The sequence below is a fragment of the Schistocerca americana genome, chromosome X (assembly GCF_021461395.2).
Source record: "Schistocerca americana isolate TAMUIC-IGC-003095 chromosome X, iqSchAmer2.1, whole genome shotgun sequence".
Classification (NCBI taxonomy): domain Eukaryota; kingdom Metazoa; phylum Arthropoda; class Insecta; order Orthoptera; family Acrididae; genus Schistocerca; species Schistocerca americana.
In genome coordinates this window covers 709,134,771-709,153,246 of record NC_060130.1, presented here as the reverse complement: position 1 = coordinate 709,153,246, position 18,476 = coordinate 709,134,771, and the positions used below count along the sequence as shown (strand labels likewise).

The window sequence follows — 18,476 nt, the reverse complement described above, 5'->3', positions numbered from 1 at the left end:
TATAACAAATATATCCCGTGTGCATTTATTCCTTGAAAATGCACACGAGGGGTGAATACTTACCTCCGACACATTGTTGCTTCAGACTTCCCAAGGAACAATTGTACTTTACATGCGCATGTCTCTTGTGACTACTCTGGTCAGACTGACTGTAATATCTTCCACTGGAAGATCTGTAACTCTTCTGTGGACAACAGCACAAATGTTTCTCTGTTCTTCAAAATTATCAGTACTTCACAGTGCGTACTTGTACCCATTTTCTTACTGTGTTCCACTTCACGGTTTAATGGTGTATAATACAATTTTGATGTCGGGTGTTTAAACCTGTTACCGGAAAATGTATTGACATGTGTAGTCGCACTACATCTGTTTTCACATCAGCTACTGACACGTAAAATATTGCTAAGTTGCCATCAGTTGGTTCTGCTATATGCTGTAACTCAGTTATAAAATCCTTTTGTGCTTCTTGTAGTGCTGCTAAGAACTGCTGTGGTTACAATATTGTTGTGCTTAGCTGTGCATTTATGGCACGAAAAACAGCTTCTTGCAATGTTTCTCTCACCAATCTTGTTTCATTGTAACTATCTGCCAAAATCCGTAAAAGTCTGGCTACAACTATTTGCCCATCTATTTCCTGTGGTTGGTTCTGTACCCTTCTAAGATTCATTTATAATCTGCTTAATGCTTCTACTGTACTGCATCAAATCCATTGTCAGTTTCTGTACCACTCTTGTGTTATTTAGTACAGCTTGTTCCCAATTCCTCAGTCGCTTGGTATGCCATTCCACCAAACTCTTCATAATGCTTGCTACTACTTGTACCTGGCCTAGGGTGTTATTTAAATTTTGAATATCCTCATCATCTGCTGTTCCAAACACTGCTTTAAAAGTTTCCCCACTTGTGTTTATCCATCCTCTCTTTTTCCAAATCAATGTTCTTGGCGCCAGTCAGTTACCTGCCTCGGTTGCAACCCGCTAGATTCCTCCTCCATCTCTGCTAGAATTCCCTTTTCCTTAGCTTCTTTCTGCAGTTCCCCAAAGGTATCTTCTAACTCTTGCACCTCATTACTCATTTTACAAATATTCAGAGTTAAACCAAGCATTCACTTATGGCTGGTTAACAGGATGTTGGGTCTTGGGAACACAACTGCAGATTTAAGAGGTTGGTTCTATCCACTGTACGAGATAATAGAAGCAGCAAAATCTCTGTATGATGAATGATGAATCTTGGCCACCTGTGCTAGCATACCACCTGAGAAAAAGGAATTTCTCATCATTTTCCCTCCCTCCTTCCAAAAGCTTTGGTGCATAACAAAATACTACTGAATACTACACAATATGAACTCATTAAACTATCCAGCATAAACAAGGGGGAAAAAACAGAAGAAAACAAATCAAATCCCACTGTTTGAAACAAAAACAAATGTGCACAGTTAACAAAAGGAAACTAAACATGTGGTCTTAACACATGTGGTACACTGCATGAATCCTAAACAGTTTTAATTCCTGGCTTCTTCACCTTCCTAAAGTTTTGACATCCTGTGATATTGGAATATGTGGCAAAATGTTTACCACTCCATTGTATAGTTTGACTCAGTGTACAGAAATGATCAATGTTTTCAAAAGAAACTGTATCTTCACGGTCACTGGCAATATCATCTCTCACCTAATAATGGATGCTGGTACTTAGTTAAAAACTTTTTCATTCTTGCTTTTGATGTGCATTAGTTACAAAAACCCACTGACCACCTTCATACCATTTTAATTTCCCTATACATTGCCCCATCTTCTCTTGGTGTTAGAGTGCCTTTATATTCTCTTGTTTGACCTTTCGCAAAACATATCTGATCTGTTTCACACAGTTCTTCACTGACTCCACATTTGCATCTATTTTAGGTTTCAGAACCTCGAAAGGAGATTGCATCTTTTTACTGTATACGACCTTTCATGGTGACGGTCCTGTACTACTGTGTATTTGTGAATTATATGCTTAGACAAAATATTGCAAATATGTATCCCAATTACTGTGTTCACTTTCACATAATGGCTTATCCTCTTTGAAATCGTACGGTGGACCTGTACAGTACAACCATTTGCTTGTGGATGGAAAGGGCTAATATGTCAGTTATGAAGCAGGCGGGCGACACATCTGGTTCAGAAGGTGTGGCACAAAATTTGTATCCTGATCTATAATTATAGTATCAAGAATGTCAAATGTCATTATCCAATTATTAAGGATTGCATTAATGGCTGTACTTGCTCACTGGTGTGAAATTGCTGCAATTGCTATGAACCAGGGAAAATGATCCTCTATCATTTGAATTGACTAGTTACTAGCTGCAATTCTATTAAAAGGTCAAAGATATCTAAACCAAATGTTTCAGAAGGTTGTGTCGCTTGTGGTAATCTTTGCAGTGGTATGTGTCGGTGACTCAAATCTGCTCTTTGCACACAGAGCACACAGTCTTTCACATACTGGTCAACATCTTGCTCTCTGGCCCTCCATCAAAATTTTTCCGCTGTGTGTGTATTTGTCGTTCTATGTCCTTCATGACCTGCCAACAAACGATCATGAGCCTGTTGCAAAACTTCACATCCAAACGATGAAGGACACGCTACGCATGGTCCGTACTTCTGAACAGTAAACTGTCATGCATCACAAACTGTGGATGAGACCTAAAAGCCCAACAGTGTATGTCTGTTGCTTCTGCTTTCTGCCACAAGCTTTTGCCTAGTGCTTGCAGAACTCCAATTTTTCTACTTAGCATATATGTGTTAATGTGCACTTGCCAAGGTGTATGCACTATCTCATAATGAAACTGTTTCAATGCCCTCCATGTTAATTTCCTGGAAGTTTTTTTTCAATCCCAATAGCCACTTAGGAGAAACATGATCAGTCACTACCTTAAATGTCTGGCCATACAAATAACAGTGAAAGTGGGTAACATCGTAAATAACAGCTAACATCTCTTTTTCTATTGTTGAATAATTGCACTCTGCTTTATTCAACTGTCTCAATGCATAAGCCATTGGATATTTCTTATTATCCATGATTTGGCTCAGAACACAACCAGTTGTTGTATCGCAAGAAAGGATTGACTCTGGTTCGAAGTTAGAAATACCTGCACAGAATTGGATCCTAAAGCATGCTTCAGTTTTTCTAATGGAGCTTGACACTCTACTGACCACTTGAAATTTACTCCTTTCCTTAGTAGACAGTTCAAGGGCTTAGCAATTTGTGCAAATTTCCTATAATATGACGTCTGCTCAAAAAATTGTGGAACTTTGTGGACAAAGTTCATCTATGCCTACCTTTTACTTATTGTGCATGATCTCCTTTGAAATACTCTGCTCCACCATTGATACACCATTCCCAACACCATTTCTGCTTCCAGAAGCAGTCTTTGTACGCCTCTTGCTGGTTTGTGCGGAGCGCTGTCTGCAGTTTTTCTTTTATCTCGTCCATCATTGCAAATCTTCATCCTTTCAAGGGGGATTTCAACTTTGGAAACGAAAGAAAGAAAGAAAGAAAAAGTCTGCAGGGGCCGGGTTTGGACAGTACGGAGGATTAGACAACATAGTGATTTCGTTTTTTGTGCAATAGTCACGCAGTAACAGGGATGAATGTGAGAGTGCATTATTGTGGTGCAGGAGCCATGAATTGTCTCACCACATTTCAAGCTGTTTCCTTCTCACATTTTCTTGTAGTCATCGCAACACGTCCTGATAGTACCATCGATTAACAGTTTTTCCCTGTGGCATGAGTTCATGGACTAATCCTTCAAAGTCAAAGAAAACTATCAGCATGGCTTTGACATTTGACCTGACCTGACACGCTTCTTAAATCTTGGAGAACATTTCCTGATGCTTTGTGAAGATTGGACCTTGGTTTCAATACCATAACTGTAGACCTGCATCTCATCACCAATTATGATTCTATTAAGGAACATCTTGTTCTCATTTGCATTATCCAAAAGCTCTTCACAGATTGCAGGGCAAAGTTCTTTCTGGTCTTGACTCCTGAGCCGTGGGACAAACCTGGCAGCAACACTGCATTCCAAGATGCTGTGGCAGGATTTCATGACATGATCCAACTGAAATGTTACATTCTTCTGCAATCTCTTGGACAGGCAGCCTTCGACTGGCATGCACAATTTCATTGACGTTCCAGACATGATCATTTTCAGTAGACATCAGATGATGTCCTGAACAAGGATCATCTTTAAGTTCCATCCCGCCATTTTTTAAACGCTGATTATGGCTCAAGTGCTCTTCACCATAGGCTTCTTGCATCATTTGGTATGTCTCTGTAAAGGTTTTCTCAAGTTTCACACAAAATTTAATGCTCCTCTAATTCTGCCACCTCGAAATATGCAAACTGTGTGACACAATTTTCTACTCGATACAGCACTGAACAATAACTAACAGACATACAACAATGAAACTTCCAGCTGGTACACATTAAATGCAAGCATGTGCAGGGATGCCAACAGCATGCTGCATCAACACACTATTGACGTGAAAATACGATTGTTCTGGAATTTTTTGAACACGCCTCGTAATTACACAGGCCTAAAAACATTGTAACTGTTTTGTAGTTTGTATGGTACAAAATCATGTACTGCTGATAATAAATGTGGATCAACCTTTACTCTTTCTGGCTGATCACATGTTCTAGATAATTTACTTCCGTTTGAGCTAAATGGCACTTATCAGCACTGAGTGTTAAGTTGGCTCTTCGTAGTCATTTAAAGACTCCTTCCAATGATTTCACAAGTTCTTGCGTGTCCTTTGCAAATATGATTATGTCATAAAGATACACCATGCATTTCTAAGTTTCACTCTATGAAGCACTCCATCTAAGAGTTTCTTAAGTGTAGCTAGTGTGTTTTTTTTAGTCCAAACTGTGTCCTATGATACTGATAATTTCCCTGCGAAAAATGCTGTCTTTGGCAGGTCTTCCAGAACTACCACAAGCTGGTTGTAGTCGCTCTTCAAATCCATAGTCGAAAATTATTTATGTTGAGCAAGATTAGCGAATGTTACCATGATACTTGGGATGGGATATGCATCTGCACTTAAGAAGTGATAATCGCAAGAGAACCTGTATTTTTTGGTACCATCCAATGACTTTTTGGGCACAATGACAATATTTACATTTCAGGGACTATATATCCTCAACGATTCCATCAGGCAACAGCTTGTCAATGAATCAATAAATTTCCCATCACTGGTTGTAATTGATTTGGGACCCTGTATGGTTTCTTATATATGCTGGAGCATAGCTCCCTGTTGGTTCAAAATGGCTCTGAGCACTATGGGACTTAACTGCTGAGGTCATCAGTCCCCTAGAACTTAGAACTACTTAAACCTAACTAACCTAAGGATTTCGCACACATCCATGCCCGAGGCAGGATTCGAACCTGCGACCAAAGAAGTAGCGCAGTTCCAGACTGTAGCGTCTACAACCGCTCGGCCACCCTGGCCGGCGCTCCCTGTTGGTGTCCTGTGCTGTGTAATTGATGCCACCAGTAATGGACCCTCTGTATAGAACAAATATGTGAACCTAAACAATAAAGCTTCCATCCCTTCAATATCTTTGTGTTGCAAGTGTTAAACTTTCTCACGTAGTGCAGAATTGTTAACGATATGCTTGTGGCTGCAGCTGCCATCCAATCTGTCAGCATCATAACTGGTGACTATTAGGCTCATTGGAAAACTCACCTAGTTCGTGCCAAAATTGTCTAAACTCATGGTAACTATAAATTATTTATCTGTAATCGAAATACATACTATGCTCCTGCACACCATACAATGCGACTTATCTAACACTTCATTGCAGATCAGTGGTTCTACCATGTAGAACAGCTCCCTCAATAAGTCTGTACCCCCACTAAACCAGATCAATTTTCTTGTACCTGCTGGTACTTTAACCTGCAGATTAACCTTTAGTGTATATATGCACAGTTTTGCTGGTACTGCCTTCATGACAGGTGCACCTTGCAATATTTTTTCACTGGCAGCTTTCTCCCCTAACAGAAACAAAGTTCCATAAAGCTCAGTTGTGCGCCACAAAAGCTCAGTTATTGTGCAATGTTTATTCATAAAATCAAGTCTGAGGATTTCACAGTACCCCTTACCAACATGGGGCACCACCTCCACATGCTCCTTAAACTTTTCAGCACTAATGCTAAAAGTGAATAGTTTTGTCCCCAATGATATTACTTCATTTTTACCCACTCTGTGCAACCTATATTGCGGAAACGAAGTCTCTTCCTACCTAAGAGGTCCAGACTAACAACTGACACATGTGCAACCTTGTCTATCAAGAATTTGTCTCTTATTGGCTACTATAGCAACTGAGCAAGTCTGCAATCATTCTTGCAATGCACTGTTTTATTGGGAATGGCCTCCGATGGTCAAGGCACTCCTGTTAGCATTTAACAAATGCTTCTTCTTCTTCTTCTTCTTCTTCTTCTTCTTCTTCGACGTCTTCTTCTTCTTCTTCTTCTTCTTCTTTTTGTGCGTCTCCTGCTTACTATTTTTGCAGTCACACAACTTACGCCCATCCTCACCAGATTCAGAGCACTGTGGTTGGTGACACTGCCTCTTCGTGTGGCCCTTTTGTCAACATGTGTTGCATTTAACATCAGGGGAGAAAATACCTCAGTCACACCGGTTTTCAAGTTGCAAAACCTGTTTCCTCTGTGTGGAAATTCTGAGAGCAAACAACAAATCACTAGAATTCTCCATCCCTACCCTTCATGACATATCTGCTGAAATACCTCTCACAAATACATCAAAGGCCCTATTCTCTGCTCCCCACCTCTGCATTTTGCATAATTGTGTAAGTCTGTGAGTTCAGCTTAAGGATCATATCAGAGAATGCTCTTACTGATTCATTATGTTTCTGCATTAAACCCATGAGCTTTTCTGTGAACGGAAAAATCCAAGCAATATTTTGCTTACAATAGCATTGGGTTAGTCCTTCAGACCTCACAAATAGTTTCATAGCATGTGACATACATTTTAGCATCACCTGCTAACCGTAACTTAGCCATAGATATACATGTTGCATCGGACCAGTTCCCTAAGCAAGCTGCTTCCTTGACATCATCCAGAAAATCTGATGCACCCTCATATGTTTTCCCACAAAAAGTGTACCGAGACTAGCTACCATTGAATCAATAGATGGAATAAGGATGCTAACTACATTGTTGTTATCTCCTCCATGTGCTTGCATCAGCCCAGTTGCTGCATGTAATGTTTCTAATTCCGTTGCATTTCTTCATTAGCATGGCTGCTTTCTGTTTTATCTCTGGTAAAGTGACTATCTGATTTTTCAAAACTTCAATGGTTTCATTCAAAGTTACTGAATGTGTTTGATCATTGTGTAACATCCATTTTGAACTACACCTCACAACACATGGGATCCCTTTATACTGACACATCAATAAGCAAAAATAACTATACTAATCTTTCCTAAGTTCCTTAGCTCAGCAAGATTCATTGCACTGCCATGCTTCATGACCAAATTGTCTAAAAGTTTCACATGTTACTGACATGGTCATAATATACAGTAGCTCGTGCCATGATAAATTACAAAACTGGCACCTAGTCTGGCGTAAATGTTCTTCCCTACAGGTACGCCTGGACTGTGATAGGTTTTCAGGCTGTTGTGGCCTATACAATGTCAATTTCAAATTACTATGCAGATCCTTCTGAATCAACATGGTCCCAAAACAAAAGAAAAAGAAAACAGGTCAACAAAAATTTGGTCACTCAAAACCATGTGATGACAAATGCTGGCGGCTGTTAATGTACAGATGTGGCTCATTGACGGTGGTGACAGCCAATGTCAGTGCCTCAGGCATTCAATGTGTAAGACAGCAAGTTCTCCTGACACCACGTGGCATGTTAGAACCACTTTCTGATTCAAATTTAGTATGCCAGAACCACTGCTGACATCAGTGTCATGACCTGAGCCAGGATCGCATTGTTATCAGGAGGTTGACAGAGTGTGGACGAGTGATCTTGTCAAGTGCCAGGATGCTAATGAAAAATCATTAAACATCATTCAATTAGCAATCATTTATTGGTGAGAGTTTTCCAGCCACTCCATCTCCTTCCCAGCATTGCCTAGCAGTGACTGCTGAGTCTGCGTTGCTTGAAAGCACGAGGAACTTGCTGAACATGGGTCCTCCATTGCCTGTGGTAAGTGCTGCGGCCCCGTCACAGGATGATGGAGTGGCTGTGTGTCCTCGCAACCTGGAATGGTTGTGGACTTCCGTAAGAGCCTCAGCACTCCTGATGAGTGAGTGAAGCTGCACTGAGGATCGACCCTAGTAATCTGGTTGCCCTTGCTGCTGGTTGTTGAGAGAGACAGTGTGCAGGGGGAAGACCCAGCAGCAACACAAAGGACAGCCCAAATGGCAGCCTCAACACCCAGCCAGTAAGGTGGTACAGCTACTGACAGAGTAGTGGTAACATAGGTGGCCCAGCACTTAAGTTGAACAGATTGCAGATGGCAGAATGGTTCTTCATCCACAGAAGATCAACCTGACTCCATTCTCAGTCACGCACCATTGTGACCAGCAGGAATCTGGTTTGCAGATCAGAAGTGCAGCAGTGGACTCCAAGTTGGCAGCAGCTTGTAGACACCTGTTAAGTTCGCCAGAGGATCTTGTTACTTAATAGAGTGGGTCTTCCATCAGTATCTGTAATACAGATGGACTGTTGGAATGTCCTAACTCAGAGAACAAGCTTGTGGGGAATAGTGGGGGAAGGGTTGTGAACAGAGCAGAGGTTTTATAGCAAATGATAATGTGATCTACTCCACACTGATGACCAGATGTGCTCTTGTTTTCTTAGCCTATCAGTGCTCTCGGTTGCTCTGCTGTTGAACTTCAGGGTTTCAGAGCATTCCATTATGCAAAGTTTGCATCCTGAAAGGTGTTCTTTAGCCTCATTACAGGAACACATGCTGTCTATTCTGCACTGTTGCTGAAGTGCTAAATCTGTTCTTCTTGTCTTGGTGTGCCTAGCTTATTTGTACTTTGGACAACTTTGTTGACATTTAGTTAAGACACCATTGTGTAGCCAGCAGACATGCCCCACTTAGCAACATCTCCGTTGTTTTGTAACTAAATTTTATTCTTGTACTTACTATTCTGCTGTGCAACGATGGGAACGCACAGGGGTTGTCAGCTGTAAAGCCTCATGTTCAACAATATATGCCTATGGTGTTCTCCAAAACATGCCGTTGTATTCTGTTTTCAGATCTGCCACAGAGCAGGCATTCTGTGAGGAGGTGTGGACATCCAACACCTTGTCACTTACTTATGGTTTCACCATCTTTCCACCACTTACTATAGATACTGACAACAGCAGTGTTTGAACAGCAGACTAGCTTTGCCATTTCTGAGATACTAATTCTCAGGTGCTTGGCCAAAGCAATGTGTCAGAATCACTTATGTAATTGATTTTCCCATTTGTAACCCGAATTGTCAGTAGAATGTTTCTCCATTTGTGTCTGCTCTGCCTATATACTCCCCTTACCGAGTCATGCACACGCATCACCACCAGGTGGCATACAACCTCATGATGAGCAGTTGTAATGTTTTGGCTCATCAGTGTATTATGTACACTCTTTGAGACATTATTTACATTACAGTACCTGTTTTCCACAATTATATTTACATGATTTCTGCATTTGAGTTGTGTACAATCTTCAGTTACTGGATAGGGGGTGGGGGAGGCAGAATGTTCACAGGGACAAAAGTGTGCAACTAGGGCCTTGAGGTTGAATCTCTACTTGTTTATTCTGTACACATCATGTACCGTAGTATATATGGACCAGCTCTCACGTGCACTGTTTAGAGCTCAGACTTACCCAACGAGGGTTAAACTTTTAAGCTGTGGGTGACTATCACGACATGAGGTGTTACGTTATTCTAGAACTCAGTCTGTGAACTTATTAACAAACTATGCAATCTGATGTAAATGACTTTTACAGCCCCTGTTTATATACTCGTGCTGGCTTCCTACTCTGGAAGGAGGACATTCCCCAGTCTGTGATACTTGTGCCACGCAAATAACTGTGAGCCATAGTGCGATTTATATTTGGATGTGAGGGGAGAAGCAAAATTAAGTGAGGGCTTGCCTTCTGTTTCAGCTGCTGACAAGACAAGTGTAGTAAAATCTGTAAAAAAGAAACTGTGGAGTGGCTTGCTCATCTTATTTTTATTGCGTTGACCAGTTAGCAAAATGTATCTGTTGTACTATTTTAGATATTTCCATAGAATTTATCTTTTTGTCAAAAGTTGTAGACCTGACAGTAAACATGATTTTATTTTTTACTTTCTGTTTGTATGCATCATCATCATGCTGTATCTTCAGAAATGTGCAGTCTAGAGTTACTGATCTACCTCCCTCATTGTGTTGTCATACCTCAAAGCATTGAATATCATAATCCGTATAGAAGGTTCTGACATGTGTAGTAAACAGCTTCATAGTCCTGGATTTTGCTGATAGTTTTTTTCCTGTGACAACTTCTGTCACAGTTTCCTGGGGAAATATGTGTATCAGGTATGCATGCATTGTTCTCCATGTTTGAATTGCATTCATCTCAATAAATGGTTACCAGTACTGTATATTTTGTGCACACTAATAAACTGGTAACACAGTTGTTTTCTGTTGCAGAAACTTCATATTTTGTTGCTTTTCTGTTGGAATGATACTTTGTGCACAACAAGCTATATAATATCAAACTCTTCTCAAATCTCCCCATTCTTGTAACAGAAAAAGCCCTGAACTTTTCTTCTAACCTCCTTCAGTTTCTTGTATAATGCATACACTGAAAGACTTCCCTGGTGGATGCAGATAAGCTTCCTCTCTTCATGTTCTGTCATAGGTCCTGCTAATGTGTTTAAACAGTGTCTTTACTGACATATTGGTGTTGCATTTTTTGGTAATGGCATTTTAATAGAAGGCTATTTCTTAAAAATATGGTCAAACTAGACAGGACAATGTATTTATTATTCAGGTGATGCATTTTTGTGGACACTGTTCGGACAAAATTTTGTCCAGACGTTCATCATTGGAGATGAAGCAAGACAGCAGCTTTGACTTTTAGCTTTTAACAATTTGCAGATTTTGGAAAAAAATTTGATGCATTAAGTTTCCTGTAATATGGGATATAATGACTGTAACAAGTTGCTAATTAAGTGTAATGGGTTAATGGTGAAAGTATCATTCTCGGAAGTTGTAGACAAGGCTCGAGGTCATATCCTGGTTTTTATGAAGCTCTTTGTTGCATAAAACTTATTTTTTTCACACAACATTCACAAATTCTCCCTATCAGACAAATAAAACTGTACACAATATTGAAATACTGTTTATTTTGTATAAAAAAAGACGGCAAACAGAAATGCATTGTGGCTTTTGCAAGAGGAAGAACAACAATTTAAAAACATTATTAATTTCGTCTAAAATTTCAGCATACATATCGTATGCTTATAAGTTGTTCGCACCATAATTATGTACAATGACCACTCTCCACCATTTTAAGTTCTGTAGCAAATAGTAATTGTAATGAATTGTACTGAACCCTTCAGTATATAGTGTCTGAATCAACTACTTTTGGCACATGGCCAATCCCAAACCCATTCAACTCCTCAACAAATTTAATCAGTTCCTAGCTGCTGACATTAATATAATTTTGACATACTTGTTATAAAAATGGAACAGCAAAGAAGAAATTGTTTTCTGCAGGTTTTGAAATCTCTGCATTTCTAAGTCGGGCAGGATTGAAGCAGAAACTTGTAATGTATGTCAGTGAAACATAACAAGAGTACAAAATAAAACATTAACATTCGGAAACTAAGAACAAGCAAGCTGTTAATATTTGAATTATTCCTGTATGGAAAACTGAGAAACTAAGATGACAGTCACAATTGCAAAATGTGTATATAATGGCTGTAGGGAAAGCTTACCAGGTATACACACACCTTCATGGAATCTGTCTTAAGGATACCACATTATTATGGTAACAGATATGAAAAGAAGAGAGGAAAATACAAAAGAAAATTTGAGATTGTATGATGAGAATATTTACTGTGGGTATTAAGGTATGAAGAAGATGAATGCATAGTAAAAAATTTAGTGGATTTCAAATCATTTGAAATGGAAAACCGTGAGAAATGATTTTATTAGGTATTGTATTTAACAGCTAGGGTTGGATATCTTCAGTGATTGATTTCAGATCAGTCATCTTATTTGAATGTAGTTCTTTAGTTTAATATACATAATTTAAAACTTTAAACATTGTAATCATCTAGAAAACAATAACTTTATGCTTTGTTGCAGGATGACACCCCTTTCTTCAGTCATACTGGATTTGACCACAAAGTAGGGAGCTCATTCTTTGGAACTCACTATGGTCACAATCAACAACACTCCCATAGGAGCCATTCAGAGTTTTCTGGTGGTCGCTGTAGGACAGTGACGCAGCGCATTGGCAATATGGTTACCACGTACACTCAGTGTTCATAAGTTCCTGTGATGTGCACATAGCAGCTGTAATTTATTGTTTAAATATTCTGTAAATTTGTTGAGACTTTTTATTATTATTATTATTATATTATTAGTATTATTATTGCTCTTCCTTGCCACTATATCACAGTTCCATTTTTTGCACAAGGACTGAAATTAAATTGTTTATTATTGACTGTATATCATTCTTAGTAAAATAGAAGTATTACCATTGCATCTAAACAAGCATATTTGAAGTTTTTGATGATGTTTTGTTTTACAAGGAATCTTTATGTATGTGCCACAAATTGTGAAATTTGGTTGTATCACTTACAGGTGAAAGTGGAATGTTTCAATGAGAAGTTCCTTGAAAACAACTACAAGAGTATTATTTGTCTGCTTCATCATAATTAAACTGTTCTTTTTGTGTATATTATTGCACCACAGATTGTCAAAGGATTGACAGTAGGTTATTCATTGTGTATTGTTTTGTTTTTGAAGGAGTGAATTTACCATAAGTTAAAATTATGTGGAAGAAGTAACTAAAAATTCATATATCACTGTAAAGTGTGTGTTTCTGCAATGATGTAATTAAATGTTTTGTTGTTCCACATGTTTATAAATGCCTGTTAACTTTGCACACTATCCTCATTTTCCCCCTGAGGAAGGAACTAACAGTTCTGAAAGTTAGGAAGAATTTTATCATTTTTAAAAGTGTTTCTGAACAGTACCAGAAATTTGCCACATGAAGGTAAGTAATGGCAGAACATTCTGTCTCCCCATAATTTTATAGTTTGGCAGATTTTAAACTCTGATCTTCTTCCTTCAGAGACCATTTGTTCGAGAAAATACTCATGGTATTTACAATAATGGTTCCAGTTTCATATTATACATAGTACTTGCCTGTCCTTTGTTTTATACATTCGGTATAACGTCAGAGACTGCAGTCTCTCTAGATTGGTGTGTTTAAGAAAAGATAGAAACCTCCCCAGATATGTCATGAAATAGCATAACGTGATTTGAGACAGGATAGCTTCAGTGAGTGCTCAGTCAATCTGTTGTATTGTCTGATTGTACTTACTGATTATTATGTGCCCAACAACTGCACCTCTGCTCAGTGTGTAAGTTAGTTAGTTAAATGTTCCATTTATCATGTGCATGATAAATGGTAATGATGTAAAACAAGTTATTTTACATTCACATCATAAATTAATTTGTAAATATGGCTACATGCTGAACATTTGTAAATTGACACTGCCCCACCCTCCTCCCATCCACCAAGGAGAAACTTTTTCAAATTTTAATTGCAGCATTGTGCACCACTTTTTGTGCTAAAAGCACTCTTAATGTGGAATAAAGTAATGAATGTAATTGTCCCTTCTGGTATTTTAATTATGAACATTGTTGTTCCCTTTTGAATTGCTATGGATTCTTTAAAAAAAAAAAAAAAAAAAAAAAACCATGAGGGAATAAATACACCATGATGCAGCAGCCAGAATGCTCAACTCCTTAAACAGATGTCTACAGGACGAGTGTGGGTAAGCACCACATATTATTCTTAAAACACATTTTGAGCAACAGAACTTTCTTTCTGTAAGACAAGTTAACCCAGAACATTATTCCATATGTTGTTATTGAATGAAAATGTGCAAAATATGTCAAACAGCTGATTTCTCTCTTCCCAACATTTGCAATGATTCTAAGAGCAAATGAAATAAGTTGTTTAAGGAGTTCCAAAATGTGCTTCTTCCAGTTTAAATTCTCATCAATATGGACCCCTAAGAGTTTTGAAGTTTCTAATGTAGTTACACTTACCATTGGTATAGTACCCCAGGCTGTACGGAACCGAATAGGTTGTGACTTTTTAAAATTGAGAATAAGACCATTTTCAGAAAACTAGTCTACACTTTTAAGATCATTCTTTACCATTTCTTCTGTTTCTGTATTTTTGCTTGGATTGATTGCAATATTAGTGTCATCTGCAAAAAGAACTAATTCTGCTTTTTCTATATTAGGTGGAAGATAATTTACAAATATGAGGAACATTAGCCTAAAATTGAGCCTTGTGGAATCCCATATGTGACTTCTCCGCAGACTACTTTCTGCATTCTTTTGGTTAGACATCCATTGGCCGGCTATACCATCAGTCTCATAAAACTTTAGTTTATGTAGGAGGATCTTTAATGAACACAGTTGAATGCCTTAGATAGGTGACAAAAAATACCAGCCATCATTATTTTATTATTTAATGCTTATAAAATTTGGTGAGTGAACATGGAAATGGCATTCTCAGTAGAGCAACTCTTGTGATTCAAACAGTGATCTGCTGAGGATACTATTGATGCTCAGGTGAGATACTATTCTAGAATACATCACCATCTCAAAAATTTTGGAAAATGATATCAGCAGTGAAACAGATCAGTAGTTATTGACATCTCTCCTGTCACTTTTCTTAAAGAGGGGTCTGAGAAAGCAGTAAAGCAAAGATTTATTTCAGAGTGCTCGTACTTCCTCATAAATGCTCCTCATGTGTTTCAGGGGAGGTTTCATGCATTCATTGTATTCAGTTTTTAAGTCAAAAGTGACATGAGATACCACTTCAGTATTCTCATCTTTTTGTGTATGGATTACAGGGTAAAGGGCTATACCATATAGCTTCTATTGTTAAATAAATAAAAATAATGTAGTATATATATAAGCTGATATCTACTGTTAAACATTTACAAACTCATTCAAGCCCTTATTTCTGCATAGATGGTAGTAAAATCTGGCAAGCATTGTATTCAGTCAGTCTTTAAATCTGTGTTTTAATTGTGAAAATCTCATAAGTTACAACAGAGTTTATGAATTGGGCTGCTGATGTATTCAGTCTAGAAAATCTGAAATAAGTGTCTTAAATGCTGTCAGGTGACAGAACAGATTGTGGTCAGCATGTAGTGAAAGGCGAATGGGGCAAAGTATTTTGATTCAAATGCATTTGGTATTGGAGTGCAACAATTCTTGGCTTTAATTATGAATTTGTCCTCAAATCTAATTGAGTAACGTCTTGTGGTTGTATCACAGAATAAAGTTTGTGGTCATAGTTACAAGCCTGATGTGCCTCCCCTGCAATAAGAAAGAAAGAATGTCACTGCAGACGTTGTGGGAAGAATGTATGCAAAAGAGCTAAGTGGAACAAGTTACTGTAAAACAGTAATTAATATGTATACAATAGAAATCATTTGTTGGCTTTCCAAAACTTGCAGTTGAGCACTGTAAAGTGAACTGAGACAAACATATGATAATAATGTGACAAGACAGTAATCTTATAGCATGTGCATAAAGCAATAGATAATCAACTAAACAATCTGTTGAACTTCATACTTCATACTTCATCTTGATTGATGACTGCTCATCACCCACACATGGCTCATGGTGATTAGTCAAAGCTATTACAATTGTGCGTGCATGTCTTTATTGTGCCCCTGATGTGTTCAGTAGGACTGAGCTCAGCCAATTTGAAGCAGAGGGTGAGAGTGACTTAGGAGAACCTGTTGTCTTTGGAGGTTTCCTAAATTATTTTGACCTGACGAAAAACCCCACACTTACATAATCACAGAAACCAAGCGTCCCACGTGGTGGGCATTTGCAGTCGGATGCACTGGTATTGCACTTCTTGCTGATTCAGTGCTGTACAGTTACTCTGACAGCCAGTACAAGGTCCAGTGACATTCTAATCATATGACACATCACAAGAGCACACTGCATCCAACACAGCAGCCCCCCCCCCCCCCATCTCTCTCTCTCTCTCTCTCTCTCTCTCTCTCTCTCTCTCTCTCTCTCTTTCTTTCTTTCAGTTCCTCATGCATGTAAAAGTACTGTGGCAGATGTCTTTGCTCATGCTTTTCCAGGCTCCAGGCTGCACAAGTTTATACACAATCTATTGGCTTTTAGACAAAATACTGAAATTATTACATTGTGTGTACTTATTGCTGACTCATAATGCAAATGAGAGAATGTTTGAAAATGTGTCTCAAATGATTTCACTGTACCCCTCTACATTTTGAATTTTACACTCAAGAACAAGCAGAGTTGCATTCAACCAGGTAAACTTGGGAAAATGCTGCCTTTACTTTCATTGTAATGAGATCACTTCCTTTGTTCACAGTAATATAGTATATAAATAGTCTGTCATTAAATTTAGATTGAAGACAGGTTGCTGTGTATCTTAACCATCATTAATGGACACTTTTTACTTCTGGTTTGCTTTCTTAGGACAATACTGATACACACAAGATTATTACTATTATCATTATTATTATTATTATAACAAGTTTCTGTGGAATGGGTGAAGCTACAGAAGAAACAAGAAAGGAGAAGTCATGTCAGCTTTTTGTAAAATTGTGGAATTACCACTGAAAGAGGAAATAACATGTTGCTCAAGATATTAATTTCTGCTATAAATATTAATTACTCTCATGAGTAAATATCTAAATTAATTGCCTTTGCACAAAAGACCAAAGGAAGTTATTGTTAAGCATGTGAAACACAGCCAATGAAATAATCTGTAGGAAAGCTTTGTCAGTTAATCAGTTTTGTGAGTATCATATCTGAATCAGAAACAAAGTAAAAAGAAGTAAAGTATTTAATAAAGAAAATTTAAGGAAATGTTTGTTGCTTGTTGATGACAATATGACAGGTAAACGTGTTCAAGAAATGCTCACTGAAAGAGCAGCATTTTTATGTAAGATATGTTTCTGGAAAAGGTCACACTTGCAATTTTTAATAGAGAATTGTGGGGTAAAAGCTTTCTTGCTGGCAAATATAGCAAGTGTATTACCATGAATGAAAACTGATTACATAATATTTGTAAGCTGGTCACTACACAGCAAGATGTTATGAAACAAGCCAGTTTGTATTCAACCTTGAGGAGGGTTTTATATAACAGCCAGGAGTGGCCAGCCAGCAGCACAGAACCCAATTACCAGTATGCAGTTTGAGTGGGGGAGAGAACTGCCAGCAGCGTTCTAGGTCTTCTCATGTTGGTTTCCTGTTTCACTGTGTGTCACATGGGTGTGCATGTCCAGCAACAGGACCCAGCTAGTATTTTGGCCACGAGTTGGCTCAATCGACTCAGAAGAGGAGAAAAGTAGGAGTGATAAGGAAAATATGAGTCGGGATAGGTCACCTGCAGATGAGGGCAGTGAACCAGAAAGTGAAGCTCAATTCTATTCATCTGAACCAAGTGAGTGCTTGTCTTTATTTCAGTAGTTATTAACCTTTTAACAATACCATATGCAGGTTTTTGAATGTGTGTTATCCAAAACAAGAAGTGACAGTTTGCTATAATAACAATGTGATATTAGTGACAGGATATTCTCTGCACATTCTGTTGTATCTTGTAATGTAGAAATGAACATTTTAGTTCTGTTTTTACTGCATTATTAGAATGAAACCAAAGTTTGCTTTCTATGCCAAAGTAAATAAGGGGGTGTGACTTGAAACTCAATTTTCATGCTGTATTTCTTTTGACACACTGAAAGTTCATTTAAGTGAGAGTAATACTTAAATTATGGAAGGTGCTTTCTGTTGCAAATTACATTGATGCCAGCCAGTTGTTGGGGACTGTTTTGGTTTTTTTTGTATAACAGGTTTGGATTGAATTGCTACAGAACAAGTGTTAAAGAGACTTTACCATTGCAGAAAACATTTTTAATTAATCCAGAACTGTAAATGATTTGTATTAGTGAGAGAAGTTAAAAGTATTTTCTCTGTGATGACACACATTTAACTGCTGGTAAATACTGTACAACTGATGCTTTAATTCTTCAGTTTTTGTCACATACAGTGACAGAACAATATTTAATGACCCCAAAACACACATTTATAGATCCCACTGTATGGGAGCCTGTAGAAAATTTTTGTTGTTATCCACTCTATCACAAAAAAAACTCTGTACTTCAGATT

General features: G+C 38.1%; 2 protein-coding genes across 8 annotated transcripts in view; both read left to right on the top strand.

The window, feature by feature from the left end:
- Positions 1 to 13,141, top strand: part of LOC124555215 (dnaJ homolog subfamily B member 9-like) — a 48,883-nt gene extending 35,742 nt beyond the window's left edge. The window contains exon 4 of the mRNA XM_047129065.1: positions 12,366 to 13,141. Coding sequence (XP_046985021.1) covers positions 12,366 to 12,551 — 186 coding nt within the window. The 3' untranslated portion in view covers positions 12,552 to 13,141. The remainder of the gene's footprint in view (positions 1 to 12,365) is intronic.
- Positions 13,142 to 17,493: 4,352 nt separating this feature from the next.
- Positions 17,494 to 18,476, top strand: part of LOC124555668 (ras-related protein Rab-7L1-like) — a 164,407-nt gene continuing 163,424 nt past the window's right edge. For 6 of the 7 annotated variants that reach the window (XM_047129661.1, XM_047129656.1, XM_047129657.1 and 3 more), the window contains exon 1: positions 17,494 to 17,754. In XM_047129661.1, the coding sequence (XP_046985617.1) occupies positions 17,589 to 17,754 (166 nt within the window). In that variant the 5' untranslated portion in view covers positions 17,494 to 17,588. The remainder of the gene's footprint in view (positions 17,755 to 18,476) is intronic. The other variant, XM_047129662.1, reaches the window with a different exon arrangement.